The sequence below is a fragment of the Meriones unguiculatus genome, chromosome 3 (genome assembly GCF_030254825.1).
Source record: "Meriones unguiculatus strain TT.TT164.6M chromosome 3, Bangor_MerUng_6.1, whole genome shotgun sequence".
NCBI lineage: Eukaryota > Metazoa > Chordata > Mammalia > Rodentia > Muridae > Meriones > Meriones unguiculatus.
In genome coordinates, this window is record NC_083351.1 from 137,390,919 (window position 1) to 137,410,227 (window position 19,309).

General features: G+C 44.7%; 1 protein-coding gene across 1 annotated transcript in view; it reads left to right on the top strand.

The window, feature by feature from the left end:
* Positions 1–274: 274 nt before the first annotated feature.
* The window catches only part of Odad2 (outer dynein arm docking complex subunit 2), a 154,447-nt gene continuing 135,412 nt past the window's right edge, over positions 275–19,309 (top strand). The window contains exons 1-8 of the mRNA XM_021654551.2: positions 275–296; positions 1,278–1,416; positions 4,369–4,630; positions 10,201–10,358; positions 13,372–13,558; positions 14,292–14,398; positions 14,604–14,740; positions 17,253–17,369. Of these exons, the coding sequence (XP_021510226.1) occupies positions 4,407–4,630; positions 10,201–10,358; positions 13,372–13,558; positions 14,292–14,398; positions 14,604–14,740; positions 17,253–17,369 (930 nt within the window). The 5' untranslated portion in view covers positions 275–296; positions 1,278–1,416; positions 4,369–4,406. The remainder of the gene's footprint in view (positions 297–1,277; positions 1,417–4,368; positions 4,631–10,200; positions 10,359–13,371; positions 13,559–14,291; positions 14,399–14,603; positions 14,741–17,252; positions 17,370–19,309) is intronic.

Here is a 19,309-nt window from a genome sequence, read left to right on the forward strand (position 1 = left end):
GTTCGGAGCTACCCCCACCCCCACCCCGAGTCACTGGACTGAGCCAGCCTGAGCCGTGGGGTTCCGCGGGGGGGGCGGGGCAGGCGGGATCCGAATGTTTCCAGGGCGCGGGGATGGGACGCTCAGGGTGGGGGTGGGGCGGGGTGGGGGCGGGGGAGAGGGTTCGGAGCTGCGGCGCGACGGGAGCCCGGGGCAGGGGCGTGCACGTTTCTTCCCGGGGCTGCGGGCGGGTGTTTACAGGTGTCCTAGCAACCGCGTGCGGGGGGGGGGGGGGCGGGCGCCTGGCGACCGTGCAGGTGAGTGGCCGCGGCGGCGCGCATGGCTTTCCCCCGGGCCGCTGTCCTCGGCTCTCCTCTCCTCCCGTCTCTCCCCCGTCTCCCTGCGTCCCTCGGTGGTGCACCTCCAACCCTCCGGGGTGGGTCGGTCTCCCACCCTCCCGGAGCCCCTCCAGTCCCCCTCCGCCCCCTCCCACCCGCTCGGGTCCTCCCCACCTCCCGTCCCGGAGCTGCCCGGCGACCTCCTGGCCTCCGCCACAGCCCCGCTCTGTGTTTCCGTCCCTCTGTCCCTCCCCGGTCTGAGGACAGGATTCCCCTCCAGCCCTCCTCTTGGCCTCCTGGCGCCCTTGACCTTCTTGCTCACCTCTCCCTCCATCCAGGCAGGGACTGGAGCTTGAAACACGCCCTCCAAGGCGCCCAGGTCCTCCAGACCACCGGGTCACGAATGAAACTGCAGCGTGCTCACGCCAGCGCTAAAATTCGTTTTTGTTCTTTTTTTTTCCCATGGGGTTTGCCGAGCGCCTTGTTCATGCACGGAGTGGCCACGCAAGGAGTGGGCCACCCACGTCCTGCCTTGCCACAGACGTTACACTTGAGATTTCACATAGCTTCCGGGAGAACTGAGTTGATTATTTCCAAAACTGTTGCGTTTTGTTAATGATAAGGGAAGCTTGGAGCTTAGCATAAAAGAAAAGTTTTATTAAATGAGTCGAGAAAACTAGCAATTAGATATTACATTGTTACACGTGCGCATGTGCGAACACACACACACACACACACACACACACACGGAAACATACATATTTGCTCCTTTGTAACTCTGAACTCTTCTTGGAAACATTAATTCAAAGATACGGATATGTTTCGTGTGTTGGCTGTAGCCGTGTACTCAAGGTGAAAGCATTAATGGAGTGGCGGTGATGGGCTGGGAGAAACCGTCCTGATAAACCGTCCTAGTGGTTTGTTTGAACACACCCCTTCTTCTCTTTTCTCACCTGCAAGTACTGGCTTTCCGGATCATCGCAGCAGCCTCAGGCTCTCAGGCGTTCTTCGGCCTCCTGCTAATTCGCAATAGAGGCCTTTCGGTCCTTTCTGGGCTCCTGGTCATTGACTGGGAAAAGGAATCTTCATAGATTGAAATGTGAGTTGAACGTTCATTTCTATAAACATTCCCTCATGAGCCAAAGAACTTTCTGATCGTCTCTGTTCCTTTTAACTTGTCTTCTAAGAGGTCGCGATGGTGTTGCCTCTCGGCTGCCGTATCCTCGCGTAATCTATAAAACCATTAAGAGCGATGGAAAGAAGGGGCGCGACGCTGCGTGCACACGCTCTGAAGCAAAGATTATTACCAATTAAACGTGGGCAGAGAGCCCACTGAAGCTTTTCTGAAGTAGATGAAGCATTTGCACACTTCTTTTGCTTGTTTATTCTCAGAACACTAGAAAACTAAAGTGTCAGGCACACATGCTCACACATTTGACACTAAAGCACTTTTTTTATCAATCAGCTATAGAAAAAAAGAAATCACAGGAAAATCTGTACATCACATTTTGTTTCACTGATACCTGTGTGTCTACACGTGTGTGTGAGTGTAAGTATGTGAGTGTTTGTTTGTGTGTCGAGAGAGAGAGAGAGAGAGAGAGAGAGAGAGAGAGAGAGTCAGAGACATACACAGGGAAATGGTTTTCTACAACACCTGGATTTTGCAACAAATATCTTATAATGACCCTTAGATATTTTGAATCCAAGAGTAGAGAAAATAATCCTAAATAGATAATATAAGATAGACAATCTAAAATAGATAATATTTTGAGCACTAATAATGCTCTGTGAAGGTACTATTATTCTGGAAATGTTTAGAGAGTTATCCAGCCTGGGATGGGTACCCAAACGTGGTATGTTTCCAGACTCCGGCCGACAGCAGCACGTCAGTCTGCATCTTAAAACCTGTGCCTGACGTTATTGTCACACTAAAGCTCTGTGTAGGGTGAAGTGTGCAAACTTCTGTTTCATTTCTATGATTTCCAATCATGTGACGGCCGATGCACACACAAGCTGCTTTGTGGCTCTCCTCAAGTGGAGGGAGACGTTAGGCTGCAGTGTCGCTTACCCAAAGTTTTCCAGATGCCAGGCGCCTGCAGGTCCTTCCTGCTGGGCATTCCTGTGCCCGAGGAGAGCATTTCCATCCTTGGCATGCATCCCCAGATGCCAGCAACCTCTCTTCCTGTCCTTTGGTAGCTGTGAGTTGACAGGTCCACACTGCTGCCGTCCTGCTTCCCAGTGTGACACAGTCCCCTGGAGAGAGGAACCCAAGTCCTGTTACTGGATTTCACATCGTAATATGGAACAGAAAATAAAATCCCCACTATTTGTGTCAAACTTGTGTTTCAAAGCCTTTGTTAAAATGGCAGGTGATGAGAAAAGCTCAGTTTATTTTTTATTTGATTTTATTACAATGTACTATTCTGGAGAGAAGGTCAATGGCATGACAAAACCACAGATGATCTTTAAACAATACTATCATTGTTAATAAGTTGTTGCTTTGTTCTCACTTAATTTTTCAGATAAACTCATCTTTTTAAAGACCCCCTTTTAGAGATTAACTTCTGTCTAGCCAGAGTGAAATACATTTTATTTGGATTTGTTTTTTTTATTTTTTATTTTTTGATTATTACAGTTTATTCACTTTGTATCCCAGCTGTAGCCCCTCCCCTCATTTCCTCCCAATGCCACCCTCCCTTCCTTTTCTCCCCCTTTGCCCTTCCCCTAGTCCACTGATAAGAGAGGTCCTCCTCCCCTTCCATCTGATCCTAGTCTATTAGGTCTCATCAAGACTGGCTGCTTTGTCTTCCTCTGTGGCGTGGTAAGGCTGCTCCCCCCAGGGGGAGGTGATCAGAGAGCCTGCCACTGAGTTCATGACAGAGACAGCCACTGTTCCCCTTACTAGGGAACCCACTTGGAGGCTGAGCTGCCATGGGCTACATCTGAGCAAGGAGTCTAGGTTATCTCCATGCATGGTCTTTCATTGGAGCGTCAGTCTTTGCAAAGACCCCTGGGCTCAGATATTTTTGGTTCTGTTAGTCTCCTTTTGGAGCTCCTGTCCTCTCCAGGTCTTTCTATCTCCCGCTTCTTTCATAAAATTCCCTGCACTCTGCCCAAAGTTTGGCTATGAGTCTCAGCATATGCTTTGATACCCTGCTGGGTAGAGTCTTTCAGAGGTCCTCAGTGGTAGGCTTCTGTCTTGTTCCTTTTTTTTTCTCCCTCTTACCATGTCTATCCCATTTGCTGTCTGAGTGAGGACGGAGCAATTTCCCTAGGATCCTCCTTTTATTTGGATTTGTTTTAAATTTTATTGCTACACTGTTTTAATAACCAGTTTATTATTAAATAACCAGTTTATAAATGGGCTAAAAATCTCGACCCTGTTTCTACAGCTGTCACACTTACTCTTAAGAAAATAATATTTATATTTTGCGCATGATCTATGAACAGAGAATATAGAACTTCCTCGGGTGCCCTGAATAAGCATGTGTACTATACTAACTTTCATCAAAAATTAAAATGACAATTCTCAGTCACACTTTGATCCTGTTTTTTTATTAACCCCAGAGGCATGTGAGGGACTCAAGCACTTGGGAGAGAGCTTGCCTGCCTTCAGTGTCCCCATGCTGATATTATGACAGTAAGAGGGCCAGAGCAACAGGCTTCATTTAATTGTCTAATTCTAAATAATGTGTAGCTCAGAGCAATGTGCGTTTCTCACTCAAACTCTAACTCTGTCAGAGTTAGCAAGCAATGTTCCTACTGCCAACCTCCTCTGATTCTGTTTTTCCATTCTTGAATTTTTTTTTAAGCGTCCTGTCCAGCTGTTCTTTTTTCTTGGGCTTTTGGAAATTAGAAAGATGTTATTAAATTTAGGGTAGGCTGATACTGGAAACTCCTTCAATACATGTCGGTTTTGTGTAGCCATGTTTAGCTGTTTTATTGCATTGAAGAGCAGTTAGACTGTTAAAAATGCAGAGTGTAGGTTGGGCTGTACTAGCGTAAAATCTCAACAGTGTGGAAACCTCTAACTCTTTCTCTTTTGCTGTAGTGTGTGTTCTGAGTTTGGCTCAGACTGTCGAGAGCGGCATGGGCGTGGCCCTGGCCAGATTGGCACAGTGGTCGGCTACTGGGTATGTGAATGGAAACCTGGAGCTGACCCCTCTGAATGAGTCATTATTGAATGAAATCATTACGTTTGTGGAGTCTTTTAGATATAACTACCCCCAAGAAGCAAATTTTGTTTTTGAAGAACCACTTGAGTGGGAATCAAGTTTGGAACCCTCAGCATTTGAATCAGGTTATATTGTCAGGTAAGCCACAGACTTGCTTCTAGAATTCAATATCAACTTGATATAGATTTTCATGGACTGGTTGAGGGGTTGGTGCTAATAAATAATCCTTTAAACTGGGAATTGCAAATACATAGGAAACTTAAGGGTATCTCAGGTGGAAACGCGGGCTTTACGAATTTTAATTTAAGTGTAATTTCTTTTTGATAGAGGATGCGCTCCCCAGATCTTAGCTACCAGTGTTCACTCCCCTCTCCTGCTCAGCTTTCCACACATCTGTATGACCTTCTGGACACGAGTAGCTACTGGCTGTGATGCCTGGTCTATCCAAATACTTACAGGACTGAACCATCCCATTCTCTAGAACGACGTGAGGAGGGCAGAGAGTTTTGCCCAATGTAAGAGAGAATAGAACATATGTCCTACATGTTAGACACGTGCTCTATTACTGCTATTCCTCCACAGTCCTTAAAGAAGAAACGTCTTAACAAAAAGAAGTCTTTCAAATCTGAGAGTGGTAAAGATCCTATCAGTAGCCCGAAGAGTGGAATATCCACTCATCTCTTCTGAAAACATGTGTGAACATATATGTATGGCATGCACACACACATGCATATGGACATATATTATCCATGATTAGATGGACCTACATGTATCACTGTGTGCTGTATTTGAGCAATAAGCAAGTCCAGGTGTGTATTTACTTGAGGAGGCAGCCTCAGTTAATTATGTGACTTCGTTATTCTCTTTCTACTCCTTTTTGAGGCTGCATTTTCTCTCTGAAAGACAGATCTCATAGCTGGGCACAGTGGCACATGCCTGTAATCCCAGCACTTGGGGAGGCAGAGACAGGCAGATCTCTGTGAGTTCAAGGATAGCATGGTCTACAAAGCCAGTCCAGGACAGCCAAGGCTCCACAAAGAAAATCCAAACCAAACCAAATAAAAGGTTGATCTCATAAAAAGCAGTTTTCTAGCCTGCTGAAGCCTTCCTACAGACAGATTTCCTCTTTCCCTTTGGGATTGTTTGGACAAAAAAGTCAAGATTTCATTTTCACAGTTGCAAACCCATCCCTGAACTGCATTGAAGAGGTTTTCAGTGCTCTTTAAAACTCTTCAGTCCCTTTTCTGAATTTTTAAATTTTAATATTTGCCAAAAGTGACTATTTGCTGAGAGCTCGCCATTTGTAGATGGCTGCCTAATTCTTGGATGCCTCCACCTAAGTACAATATTTTTTTTATAAACCATTGAAAGATAGACTCAGCTGTAAAACCAATTAGAAAAACGTTAACTACTTTGTGAAAAGATGGTTTTGCAGCAGACGAGAGAGAAATTATCATCATATCTGGCCTCTGCGTTACTTCTATGTGCCAAGTCTAAACATGACCACATCTGTCTCCTTAGTTGGTGGGGATACAACACACTCAATTGTGTCACTGTTTTTCTTTCTCTTGAACAAATTCCTTTGACTTGTTTTCCATATGTAGCCTCTGCCTGTCATCTTTCTGCTTGCTGTCTCCTCCTGAGGGAGATGTGTGGACATTTTGATACCTAGTGTGTCTTGAGACAGTGACCCCTCACTGCTTCACTTCTGTCAATTTCATTAGGAAACTTTCCCATTTTGCTGTCCGCCATGTTTGTTCCTGACCTTTACTGAAGATGTCTTTGATCTTGGAAGGGGTGAAAGAGGCCCAGTAGTGTCACCAAGAGCTAAGCCATGCTTGTGTGGCCCTGATGAAAACCAGATGGGTGCTGACCGCCTTAAAGATGACGGCAAAATTTACAGATAAGATTTTGCTGTTAGCAAAACACTAAATGCTTCATGTGTCTAGGCCACAAGGCCGTCTCTTGTTTTACACAGCTAATTAAGGAATGTAGTCACTGTTCTGTTCCTGTGACAAAAATACCTGAGACGAGCCACTTGAGAGGAGGAAAACTTTGTTTTGGCTCATGGTTTCTGATACTTTTTTCTGTCCCATTGTTTGGAAACTGTGGTGAGGTAGCAGGAGTCTGTTGTAAAAGAAACTTTACTCACCTCATTCATGGTATCTGGAAAACAAAGAAAGAGCTGAATGATCCAAAGCCCCATTATCCTCTTCAAGGGCATACCTTCTGGCATCTTAGTTTTCTTCCCTGTCACTGTCAAAAAAAGTACCTTAACAATTATTACCATTGCAGGTAACCATCCATTATGGCAGGGGAGTCCAGACTGGCAGGAGGGAACTGGTCACAGGGTACCCGAAGCCCGGAAGCAGAGAGAGCCAAATGCTCTCAAGCTCCAGCTCAGCTCCTGTCATTGTTAATTTCTGTCAGTTTGACACAAACCTAGACGTTCCTCTGCACAAAGCCTCTCTAGTGAGGAATTGCCACTCCAGCATGTCTGTGGGGGATTTTCTAAGTGGAACTGATATAGTAGGGCCAAGCTCACCCGCATGGTGCCATCTCTGGGCAAGTGGGTTTGGGCTGTGTATGAAGGGTGTCTGGAAATCTCAGGAGAGCCAAGTGTTCCTGCTTCTGCTTCAGTTCTTACCTCTAGGTTGCTGCCACAGCTTTCTTTGATAAAGGCCCAGAACCTGTAAGCCAAACAAACCCCTCCTTCTCCAGGTAGGTTTTGGTCAGTTCTTCACAACAACAGAAAGTAAAGCAGAACAGAAATTGGTACCAGGAGCACAGGGTATTGCTGTGTGGACTTGGCCATTTGGCTTTTAGCCCTTGGACTACTGTGGGAAGAAGGTGACAGTTTTTGGAACTTTGGGCTGGAAAAGCTGTTTGAGTGTTCAGAGCTGTTGTAGGAGCCTGGAAGATTAAGACTATTTAGAGAAATGCAAATGGTGGAGGCTAATGAAGTTTCAGGGGAATGTTTGAGTATCCCTAACATACTATTGGGGACATTTGTGTGCTATTTTGAATTTAGAGTCTGTGGATTCTGGTCAGCTGGGGCAGGAGAATCGCTTGTGATTAACATGAGACAAGCCTCATTAATTTGAAGTCTTTGGTGTACTGGGGCAGTCGATGCTGGTTAGCTGCCCCTAAACAGTCAGCATTGATTAATAGGAGACCAACTTCACAGAAGTGAAATCTGGGAACCATTTGCTCAGGGTTAGCACACAGAAGCTGTGGTCCCGAGGGGCCAAGGCCACACCTCCTTCTGGATGCTGAACTTGGCAATGTGTGAGATTTTCCCACGTGGTGTGGGTTTTGAAGGCATGAAGAGCTAGAGAAAGAACCTGAGGTTTGGAACCAGGCGAGGTCTGCAGAGAACAATGCTGCAGGTGCAAGCCCAGTTGTAGAGTCGTCAGGGTGAAGGGTTGGCCTCATAAGGAGCATCCTGTGGTGATGGAGTTCTTCCTCCTCTGCTGAATTATAAACTTCAGCTGGTGAGCAGTGAGGGACCCCTCCAACCCTTTCCTAGTTCCCACCACAAGTTTCATTCTCCCCAGTTCTACGACTTTATGCTTTTGGCTGTCAATCAGCCCATTGCTCAACCCTATGGCCATCTATTTAGTATTAAGTGACCAAGCCTTGACGTGAGGCACCTTTAGAAGTGTTCTTCATCCTAAAGAGGATTCCAGGAGCTTGTGTAGAAAAGTTTCTTCACAGATGTCATAGCCAAGCACACAAGCACATTGGGCATCCAATTATCCCAGATAATTCACCATCTATTCACCATCTTCTAGATGCAGTTACTGTTTGAGAGACTGGGGTGGAGCCAGGGTCCATGGGTACCAGGCAGTACCACACTGACAGAGACCCTGTGGTAGCTATTTGTCACTGCCACCAATGACCACAAAACCAATCACTAAATGAAACATAAAGTTTAGCATAGTTCTGGAAGACAAAGTCTAAAATGAATCTGCAGGGTAAAAAAAAAAATCAGAGTATGATAAGGGCACATTCATCCAGGAGACTTTAGGAGAATGTGTTCTTTTCTTTCCCAGATCCTGGAAAGTTCTTCCGTTCTTTGGCTTGTGGCCATACCTAGCTGTCAAACCAGCTTCCATCCTTGTGTGGTCTATACGTTTCTGTTCCTGTGAGGACTCTTAGAATCTGTTTCTCTCAGCGCAGAGGCAGTGCAGTCTTCCTGGGTCAAAATCTTTGTTAGTCCACCTGCTTATCCATCAGTTGAATCTCCTTTTATCCTAAGGGGAGTATTTGGAAGGCTGTTAGTCTGTCTCCCGAAGTTTCCTGCTCTCTTTGTTTTTATTTTAACGACACAGTAATGTGATGTGTGTGTCCCAAAGGCTCACGTGAAAAACGTGAAAAAGCCTTGCTCATCAGGGGAGTGCAGTGGGAAGGTGGAAGGGCCTTGAAGAGACAGGGCTACTGAGAGTCAGGCCGCTGGAGGCAATCAGCGGATAGGGAGGTCAGGACTCAGCCCCTCCTCTTCCTAACACTCCTCGGCCTGAGCTGTGTGGCATCTGAGCTGCTCTGTGCTTCTGCCCTTAGCTGCACCCCCAAAGCAGCAGGGCCAAACCAGTGGACTAGAGCCTTAAACGCTGTGAGCTCCAAACAGCCTTTCCTGTTCTGAGCTGATAATCTCAGGAATTTTGGTAAGGGCCCAAAACTGATTAACACAGCACCAGGAGCCAATCACCTGGATCTGCTGGATTTTCTCCTTCTGGCCAATCAGGATACGTCTACATCCCTTTCCCCACATTGCGGCTTCGAATAGACTGTCGGATCTTCACATGCAAGGGCCTTCTCAGGGATACCAGCATGTAATAACATAATACAAGCAACACCTAATTAAAAAACAAACAAACAACAAAACCTACACATTTAGTTTATGTTGCAAGTGATAGAAATATATCTCATGAAATTTTGGTTTTTTTTCGAGACAGGGTTTCTCTCTGTAGGCTTGGCTATCTTGGACTCATGTTATAGTCCAGGCTGCCCTCAAACTCACAGCAATCTATCTGCCTCTGCCTCCCTGAGTGCTGGGGTTAAAGGTGTTTGTCACCACGCCCATCTTTTGAAACTCTTAAAATACTTAAATCCCAACCTAAAAACAAAAACCAAAACAAAAGCCCAAACCTTAAAAATGGGTAAAAACACTGAAATCACAAGGTCTAATAATATCTGACCAGGAAAGGTTATTTAGAAAAACTAGCTATGATGCTAAGGGCAAAAGAAACTGCATTACGATATTTAGAGTGGTTCTAGTTTGCCTTTCTGTTCATGAACTCAAAGTAGATGTGAAAATTCCTAGCCACTAATTTCCGTGCCGTAAAAATTTTACAAATGAGGTAACGTTGGAAACCTTGAAGTGTGAGTGCCTGGGTGGAACCAGTGAGCTTTTCAAAAGACACCAGAAACAAGCACATCCTTAGAGAAACAAAGTTGACAACTGACTGAGTCCAGAGCAAATTCTAGGAACTGTGGGGACAATGTCCTGGGAGGCTGACAGCTCATCTTGGCCGCTGCCAGCTTGGGGGCTGAGTCACAGCATGAGATATGGAGGGGAAGGAAGAGCTTGCAGTCAGAGCCATGTCTAGTTCTTGAAGACTCCAGGATAGTCTTTCTAAGTATCTTCATGGTAAAGTCTTCTGGCGGGAAGGTAACTTCAGCTTTCATCTCATCCCATTCCGTAGTGAAGCAGAAGTCCGGTCAGAAGAGGTTGACCAAGATGGACAGCCCCTGCTGCTTCTCTGTATGCCTCATATCCAAGTCAGGAGCTTTGGACTGCTGTCACAGTTGTTATCATTTGAGAAAATCAACAAGCTGCAAGAGACACAAGCCTGTATTGAAGGTGATATGCACTCTCCACTTGGGATTTGAACTTTGAGACACAATCTTGGGGGAAAGGGGAGGCCTTGATTATATTCTGTTGAAAAAATCCTACCATGTACAAGATAAAAAGTCATGTGGACCATGAGAATCATTCAGCCATCTTAATACTCACATCCAGTTTCTGCTTCAGAAAGAAAGCCTGATGTGTCATGGGTAGGCTTCTCATTTTAGCATATGGCTTCCGGAAGGCCCAGTGCCCTGTGGTGTGTGGGGTCATGCTCAGCCATGGGTTACAGGGACCAGCTTGAGTCCGGCTCCCTGTGGCATGCTTGGCACTGTGTTTCCTCCAAGAGAGATGTAAGCTCTTTTTCTTTTTCTTTTCTTTTCTTTTCTTTTCTTTTCTTTTCTTTTCTTTTCTTTTCTTTTCTCTTCTCTTCTCTTCTCTTCTCTTCTCTTCTCTTCTCTTCTCTTCTCTTCTCTTCTCTTCTCTTCTCTTCTCTTCTCTTTTCTTTCTTTCTTTCTTTCTTTCTTTCTTTCTTTCTTTCTTTCCTTTCCTTTTCTTTTTTTTTTTGAGGCAATGGCCATTCATATGTTCCTTTTTTCATCTCTCGGCGTGCTCTGTTTGTGACATCTCAGCCTTCTGTGAGTAACTGTGTGTATTCAGCTCCGTGGGAAAGTTTTCCTTTCACTCATGATACACACTGACTTCTTTCTGTTCATTTCTAAGTGTCTAATGTGAAAAATCCTGACTGGCTGCCTCTTAAGCTTGTGTTATGTGCATTTCCCATCAGGAGGAAAGCCCACTCATGGGCAATGATTTATCCCATGTCTTTTGTGGGTTTAGACTAGGTGACCAGTGGATTCCAAGAACATAGTAACTGAATTCTGCCTACTTCTATGTGAGGTGAGAGTGTCCTCTTAAAAAAAGAAGACATTAGGGCTGGAGAGATGGCTCAGTAGGTAAGAGCACTATGCAAGCATGAAGGCTTGAGTTCAAATCCCAAAACTGACATAAAATTCTGGGTGTGGTTGTGTGTGTCTGTGGGTGTGGAGACAGGAGATGGTCTCAAGCTTGTTGGCTGCCAGCCTAGCAGATTCAGTGCAGACCCACATCGATAAGGAGAAAAATGACAGAGCAGGGCACTGATATCCTTGTAACCTCAGCACGCATGACTGCGTGCCACACATACATGTCATCTGAGCAGCAGTTTCATTTTATCTCTTTCCAACTATCCACCGTTCCTTACGTAGCCACCGATAAACAAAGTTAAGTAGGATGAAATTTCAAGTGCACAGCTGGATTTAAGACAGTAGTTAGCATAAGAGACACAATCTGGGGACTGCCACATTCACACTGTGGCTAACCATTCAGTCTCTCCTGGATTTTGTCCTTTCTGTAAGGGCTTTGTTCAACCTCAGGTCTCATAGCACATGGCCATTTGAAAGAAAGTTCATCTTTTGTGTCTTTTAAAGAACTTTTATTAGGATTCACCCAACAGGGGATAGAACCAGATGCTGAGACTCAGGGCCAAACTTTGGGCAGAGCGCAGGGAGTCTTATGGAGGAAGAAAGGGGTGAGGTTAGAGAGACAAGGAGGGGACAAGAACCCCACAAGGAGACCAACAAAACTAAAAGATCTGTGCCCAGGGGGTCCAGCAGAGACTGATGTGCCAACAGAGAACCATGCATGGAGAGGACCTAGACCCCCTGCTCAGATGTGGCTGACTGGCAGCTCAGCTTCCATGTGGATCTCTGAGTGAGGGGAGCAGGGGCTGCCTCTATCATGAACTCAGTTGACTGCTCTCTGATCACTCTCCCCTGATGATGAAGCCTTACCGAGCCACGGAAGAAGAGCATCCAAGCAGTCCTAAAGAGACTTAACAAGCTATGGGCAGATGGCAATAGTGGAGAACTCCACCTTTCAGTGGACTTGGGGAAGTAGTTGAGGGGAAGAGGGAGAGAGGGTGGGACTGGGGGAGTTGAGGGAGGGGACTTCATCGGGATATATAATGAACAAATTGTGAAGAAAAAAATAAAAAAAACAAATTATAGGAAATGAAGAATAAAAACTTTATTAGTCACCAGCTGCAAAGTGGGTAAGTTGAAAGTGCTTGAGAAGTGGTCTGTTCCCTGGTCCTATATATATATATGTGTGTGTGTGTGTGTGTGTGTGTGTGTATTTTATCTCACATAGGACCACTCCAGGCAGTCTTCTGTGGTATAGTTTACTTCCTGTTGCAGAATTATCATGTCAATCAAGTCAGACTTTTAGAATTCTCACGGACATTGTCTCTTCCTATCCCAGTATATTCAGATTTTTGTCTTGAATGTTATATTCTAAACAAAGTTTTCCTTCATTTTTTTTCTCTCAACTGTATTGTTTTTATACTTACAAACTCTGTTTTCTGCATCACTGGGATCCGGTTCTCATCTGCATCATTTTTGCCATGAGTTTTTACTTGTCCTTCACAGCCTTGATACACATGCAAATGCTGGCATCATTGACTTTCCCAACTCTTAGGTTCAAGAGGTATGCACCAAAAGGCATGGAGAAGTTGGCCCCTTCAGGCAGATGGAAAACTGCAGCAGACCTGTAGAGTGAAGGAAGCCTGCTGGGGAAAGACAGGGCTTGGGAACGAGGAAGAATGGCAGGCATAGACACAGGTGCACACAGCTTGAGTGGTGGTTCTTCTGGGGAAGGCTTCTCTTCAAAACAGTTCTGAACATGCTAACTGAATGTATCTGCCGTGCACAAATTTCCATAGTCAGTCAAAGAAGGGAGCTCATCTTGGCTTTGGTCTTACTGAGGAGAGGGTGCACATGGCTGACATGATACGGGGGAAAAACACAGGAAGAGGTGTGAGGCAGCTCCTAATACCATGGTCTCTCAGGAGGAGGGAGGAAGTCTAACAAGCTTGGCCAGAGGAAGCTGAGTGCAAGGAACCCAATGAAGGAGAATTTGGTGGGATTTCTCAGTCTTCGTATTTGTTACATGGGGTAATCTTTATTATTTATGTTGATGTTTTTGTCAGCTAACAGAGACCCTATAGTGAAAATCTTGGGATCCGATTATGGTGAGATAAAAGAAGAGTCCAGTACCATAAATATCATTGATATGTTCACAAAAGATAGCAAGTCCTATATTAAAAGGAAAATTGCCATCCTGCTGAAGCAGCTGGACCTGAATCTGCTCAACCACTCCCTAAAGCACATCTCGCTGTGAGTGTCTGAGAAATATCTCCAATGCAGCCGGGAAAAGTGCTCTCAGCCCCTTAGGAATACAAGAGAAAGGGGAGCATTTACCGCTGTCGAGTTAACATTTGCTTTTACAGGAACAAAATGTCCATTCTATTGGGTTTATTTACACAAGTTCCAAAAACAATTCTAGTCACTACTGCCAGGACAGTCTAGTGGGGTTTTCTCCAGGTCAGAAGGCATTGAACACCTGGCTATCTTCAAAGACTCTTTAGATAATTACACATGTTATTAAGTGATAGCACAAATAGAATATTGAGTTTGTGTAGTACAAATTGTGATCACATTTCTAGTACTTTTTAGGAGTATGGTACTATTGTTATGAAATGAACTCTTGAGGGCAGGCAACATAGCTTAGCAGGGAAAGGTGGCTGCTGCCAAGCCTGATGACCTATGTCCCATCCCATGGCAAAGGGAGAGAACTGACTCATACCAGTTGTCTTATGACCTTCATAGATGAACTATGGCATACGTGTGTGCCCACACACAGAGACACCAAATCAATAAAAGAGTAATGATTTCTTTATTTCTATAAAACCTTGGCCAATGTAAATTTCTTGACATTTTCGCCAGTAATGTCACATGATTCTAACACTGGCTAAAAGGAATTTCAGCATTAATTGTTCCGATGTAGCGGAATGTTTTTGTTTCCTTTAGATTCTGTTTCAAAGTACTTTATTGTTAATGTTTGTTTCAGAGAGATTTGCTTGAACCCAGCAACGTTTAAGAAAGATGTTGAGCTGCTCCAACGTTTCTCAGGAAAAGGGGAGCATACAGTGCTGGAGTCGATTGATTACACTTCAGGTTTGTCTTCTCAGGCTCATTTGATGTCACTTATATTTTCATAACTGTGTCCATACACTTTTCCGTAGTTGCATTCCAGACATTGGAATCTTCAAGACAATGCGCTCTCTCATTTCCCATAAGATCGGCTTTACTGAAGCTGATATACTTTCACCTCACAGAACTGAACTGCTCCTACTGATGGTTTAACCATCACTGTTTTCAGATTATGAATTTTCAAATGGGTGCCGCGCCCCGCCATGGAGACAGATTCACGGAGAAATTTGTTACTTGATGGTGAAGCCGCACGACGTGGAAGCCCTGTGCATTACCTGCTGCGTGGAAGGGGTGTTTTTAAATGGCGTGAGTGCTCTTTAAGGAAGTGTGTGAGGGGTGGCTCGAGTCGTGGGTTGTGTCCTGATGATGGTGGAAAAAGGAGCTCTGCTCTGAGGCTGAAGCCCCATCCCTTTCAGCACACGTCCTGGGCAAATCCCAAACCATCTTAGAACCAGGCGTGGTGGCTGTCACTGCGTGACACGGAGCCAGTTTTTGAAGAAACAGAAATAATCCTTGCCACCTCTCCAACCTGGACTGCTAACAGAATCCGTTCCCAGGTTTAGCCACACACAATTGAAGGTAGAAAAGGCCAAAAGGAAAAAAAAATGGCAATTTTGGAAGTAACAACCATAACTTCCATCCTGAGTGTTCTAGGGCCAGGGAAGCCAGGAGCAAGAGCCGCAGCAGGCTGGGATCAAGGTGGCTGGGGAGTGGCTCCTTCTAGCCTGCACTGCTTCCCACGGGGCTTGGACTGTGTTGACAAGCAGGCACGTGCCTGGGGAGTGGAGAGTGTCCAGTTCATGCTGGTGCCACAGGGGGTGGCGGACCTGAGCCTGTGAGGGGGCAGCGCTTGTCATCCACTAACCACATCTCATGGAGCCTGCAGGGAAATGAGGAACTGGACATGGGAACCAGCCATGCACCTGGAGCAAAAGCCTGTGACAGCAGTGGCCCACCGAAGGGCAGGCACGTTAGGAGGAGGGACATTTTTCTTTTGACCCTTGTTGTCTGAACTCAACCCAAACAAAACAAAAACCGAGTTTAGATTCCAAGACCAAGGATCCCAAAGGAAGTTTGGATAGGTGCCTCTGTGCTAAGAGATAAGACAGCATGTAACCACTGAGAACCCAGGCTGCAATGTGAATCTTGCTCTTTCTGAGTCACTGAACTAGCCAGGAGGGGCTCAGCTGCCTCCTCAGCAACACCTCAGTTGGGACCCTCAGTGTGAGTTTGGGACTCACAAGGAGGATCCGGGTAGTGACTGAGAACCCCACTGTCACAGGAGGTGGCCAAAGGTCTTACACCTTGTGTTGATTTCAGGATCCTGGTACCACCTCTAGGATGGCCCACTGGAGTCCTCCGCTAGCACCTTTGAGTTCCTTTTTTTAATTAACATTTAACTTGACTTATTTCTGCAAAGAGGATGTAGGCTATAATTCTGGTTGTTGATTTGTTTGATATTTTAGAAAAGTTAAAGTTCTAGTTAGAACAACATAAAAGAATGATTTCTTTGACCTTATAGAGAGGATCAAGCAGCTTTTGTTTTTGTCAAGATTATATTGGGAAACATTAAGTACCCCTCTCAGATTTAAAGGAAAAACTCAAAAACTGAGAACAATCAACAAAAAAACTTTTGTTAATTTCCAAACATTAAAGACAGCATAGTCGTGTGTTTCTGATGCAGGATGGAAGAAAAAGAAGTGAACTAAAGGCAGAGGCAGGTGGAAGAGGGGACAAGGGCAGGGGGAAGAAGGGACATTAAGTTCTCTAGAGATGTTTTCCCTAGAAAATGAACTCAATGTGCAATCCACTGCACACAGAGCAAGCCACAAGCATGCCTCTGACACAGAATTTTCTCTAGTGAAGTTCTAAGCCTTAGTCCCTTTGTGATGTCATCAGTTAAGGTTCTTTAAGTCCTATGTGTTTTCACAGTAGAGGAAAGTAAGGACTTCAGTGGTTGGCAAGCAAAGCTCTACATTTATAAAAGAGGTACTCAAATGTGGTGAGAGGCAGATGTTGTAAGTGACAATTAATATTTACTATTGATATATCTTCTGGTAATGCTGCTGTTAATCCTAAACAGCTGTATACCCAAATCACCACACAGAGACTAGGATTTATTATTTAACCTAGAACACAATGCTGGGCAATAGTTACTCCCTCCTAAACCTCCAAGCCCTCGTAGTTTCCTAACATTTAGATTTTACCACATATACTTGCTTTTTGTGAAATCTTAGGTCTGGTTCATGCTCCATGTCCTCCAAGAACTGTCCTTCAGCTCTCTCTCCCAGCTCTCCCTCTCCCTTTTTTACTCCCACTCATTTCCTGTCCTCTGGCTCCTCCCCTCTCTTTGCTCAACATTGTGTCTAGTTGCTTTATTTTGGCCTGTTTACACAAAGTTGAGACAAGATGCTTAGAATAAGTATCACAATGCAATATCCGGGGTGGGGGAGAAATCAGCATTTGAATGAACAAGGGTAAGGTGTATACATTTCAAAAGAACATTATACCAACAGGCAGATGGATGGATAATGAAATTAAGTCAAAGGAAAAGGGCCTTGCCAATACACATCATACACACAGGCTGCCACACGACCCCTTTAGCCAATACAAAAATCATGACCATTAATGAGGGTTTGTAGGGAAGTAGGGAGGATTGATAGGGGTGGGAAATGAGAATGATTAAAACGAACTCCTATTGTATGAAATTGTCAAAACAAAATAAAACATCAGCATGTACTCATAGGCCGTGGCATTCTGATCTTGCTGCTCTGTTGACTACTGTGTTAATCATTCCATTGAACCATTTCTCCCAAAGGGAAAAACAGACGACGAGGGGGAAATTAATTATGAGAGACAAGGTGAAGTTTACAAAGACCTTTTTACATGTTTAAAGGACAAATCACGAATGTTTTCAGAGAATATGTCGAAACAGGTAAGTTCAGGTCATTCTTTTATATTACTTGATTACAACTTTTTATAGCTTTTTCCATATTTTTGTTGCTCTAAACTCAAAGCATATACCTGTTAAGCAAGAACATTCTATTCTTCCTTCTACCTATGATTTCTGGTGAACACTAATATAGTCTAATTTACCCATTCTAGATGATTCATATCAGTGCAATCATAGGACCCACTTAATATCTATGTGAGAGGAATCAGATTAATGGGCACATGACCTTTGTGATTTATTTGGTTTATTCCACTTAGCATGCCGTCTGACCTATCATGTTTAGATTTTCATTTCTTTTTATGGCTTCATTTGATTCCATTTACATGTATGCTGTCCTTCGTTTCCTACTGGTTTGAGAAAACACCCCCCCCAACAAAAGCAACTTGGGGGGAGAAAGGGCTTATTTTGGCTGGCAGTTCCACGCCACAGCCCATCATTGCAGGGAAGACAGCGGATGCTTCCAGCGGCTGGTCACACGCCCAGTCAGGAGCGGAGAGAAGAAATCAGGCTTTTAGTGCTTAGCTGGCTCTCCCCACGCTCACATAGGTCAGGGTCTCCTGCTCAGGGGATGGCTTGCCCACACTGCAGGTCTTTCCCCCTCAATTAATGGAACAGTCTCCCACACACAAGCCCACAGGCCGTTATGGTCTGCACAATCCCTCCTGTAGGCCTTCCCAGGTGGCTTTAGACTATGCCAAGTTGACAATTAAAACTAACCAGTGCATACACATGTTAAATTGGGCTTTTTTTTTCTACCCCATGAACACCAGTCCACATGAATCCACTTGAGTTTGTACTCCTTTGGGTGGCCACTTGAAAGTGGACTTTTGGGTCACGTGGGAATTATTATATCATTCTTGTAGGAAACACCAAACTTCTCCAAAGTAGCTATAACATTTTAGATTGCAACAGGAATGTACAAGGAGTTCATTTCCTCCGTATCCTCTCCAACATGTACTTTATGTTGTTTGAAAGAATCTTAGTGAGTTACTGGCAGGCCTCTGAAGCCTAGCCTCTGTTTTCTTTTATCTCATCCTACTACATTCTGGCTTGGCATTCTGAAAACACCTAATTTGTCTTTCAAATGTTGTGCATATCTTTAAGTTTTAAGGTTTCTTATGAGATTATTTTAATTGATTACCTTTGTTCATTGACAATTCCATGCATGTATGTAGAACATTCTATTTACTCTACCCCCACCGTCTTTTGCCTCCCCCCCATGTCTGTCATCCCTAACACTTTTCACTGCACAGTTCCCTCCCAGTTTCATCTTGTTTTGTTTTGTTTTGTGACCTACTGATTTTAACTTTCCAAGTAGCCACAGAATTGGAACTATGCATTGGGACCTGGTGGGCTCAACTGCTTGGAACACAACTAAAGATAATGACTATTCCTCCCCAGAATCCATCAGTTGCCATAACAATTGATTCAACAGAGAGGGTTGGGCCCCCCCCTGAGCACCTCCTGATCTGTGATTGGCTGTTGACAGGCCTAGCCTTGCGTAGGCTCCTTAGTAGCTAACTGCAGCTGCCGTTGTGCAGTCTGGTTTGCAATGTCTGTGTAACGTCCCAAAGATATTTGCAGACCTTTTCCTGACATCCTTGGCTCTCACACTCTTGGTTCCCTTCTCTGCGGTGTTCCCTGAGCCTTAGAAGGGCAGGGAATGTAAACGTTACGTGTTGGGACACTGCTTTCCCATTCTCAGTGTTTTTATGAACTTTGTCAACCATTTGCTGAATAATCCACCTTCTCTCTTAATGTACTGCTGATAGTTGTTTCTAAAGAAGCTTTTGCTTTTGCATTTCCCTGTTCTCCAGAGATAGAGTCCAAGAGAGAGGGAAGAAAGGAGAGAAAGTAAAGAAGAAAAGGAAAGAGAGGTGGGGAGAGGGTGAGATAGTTTCAGAAAGTGGCTTCTGCAGTTT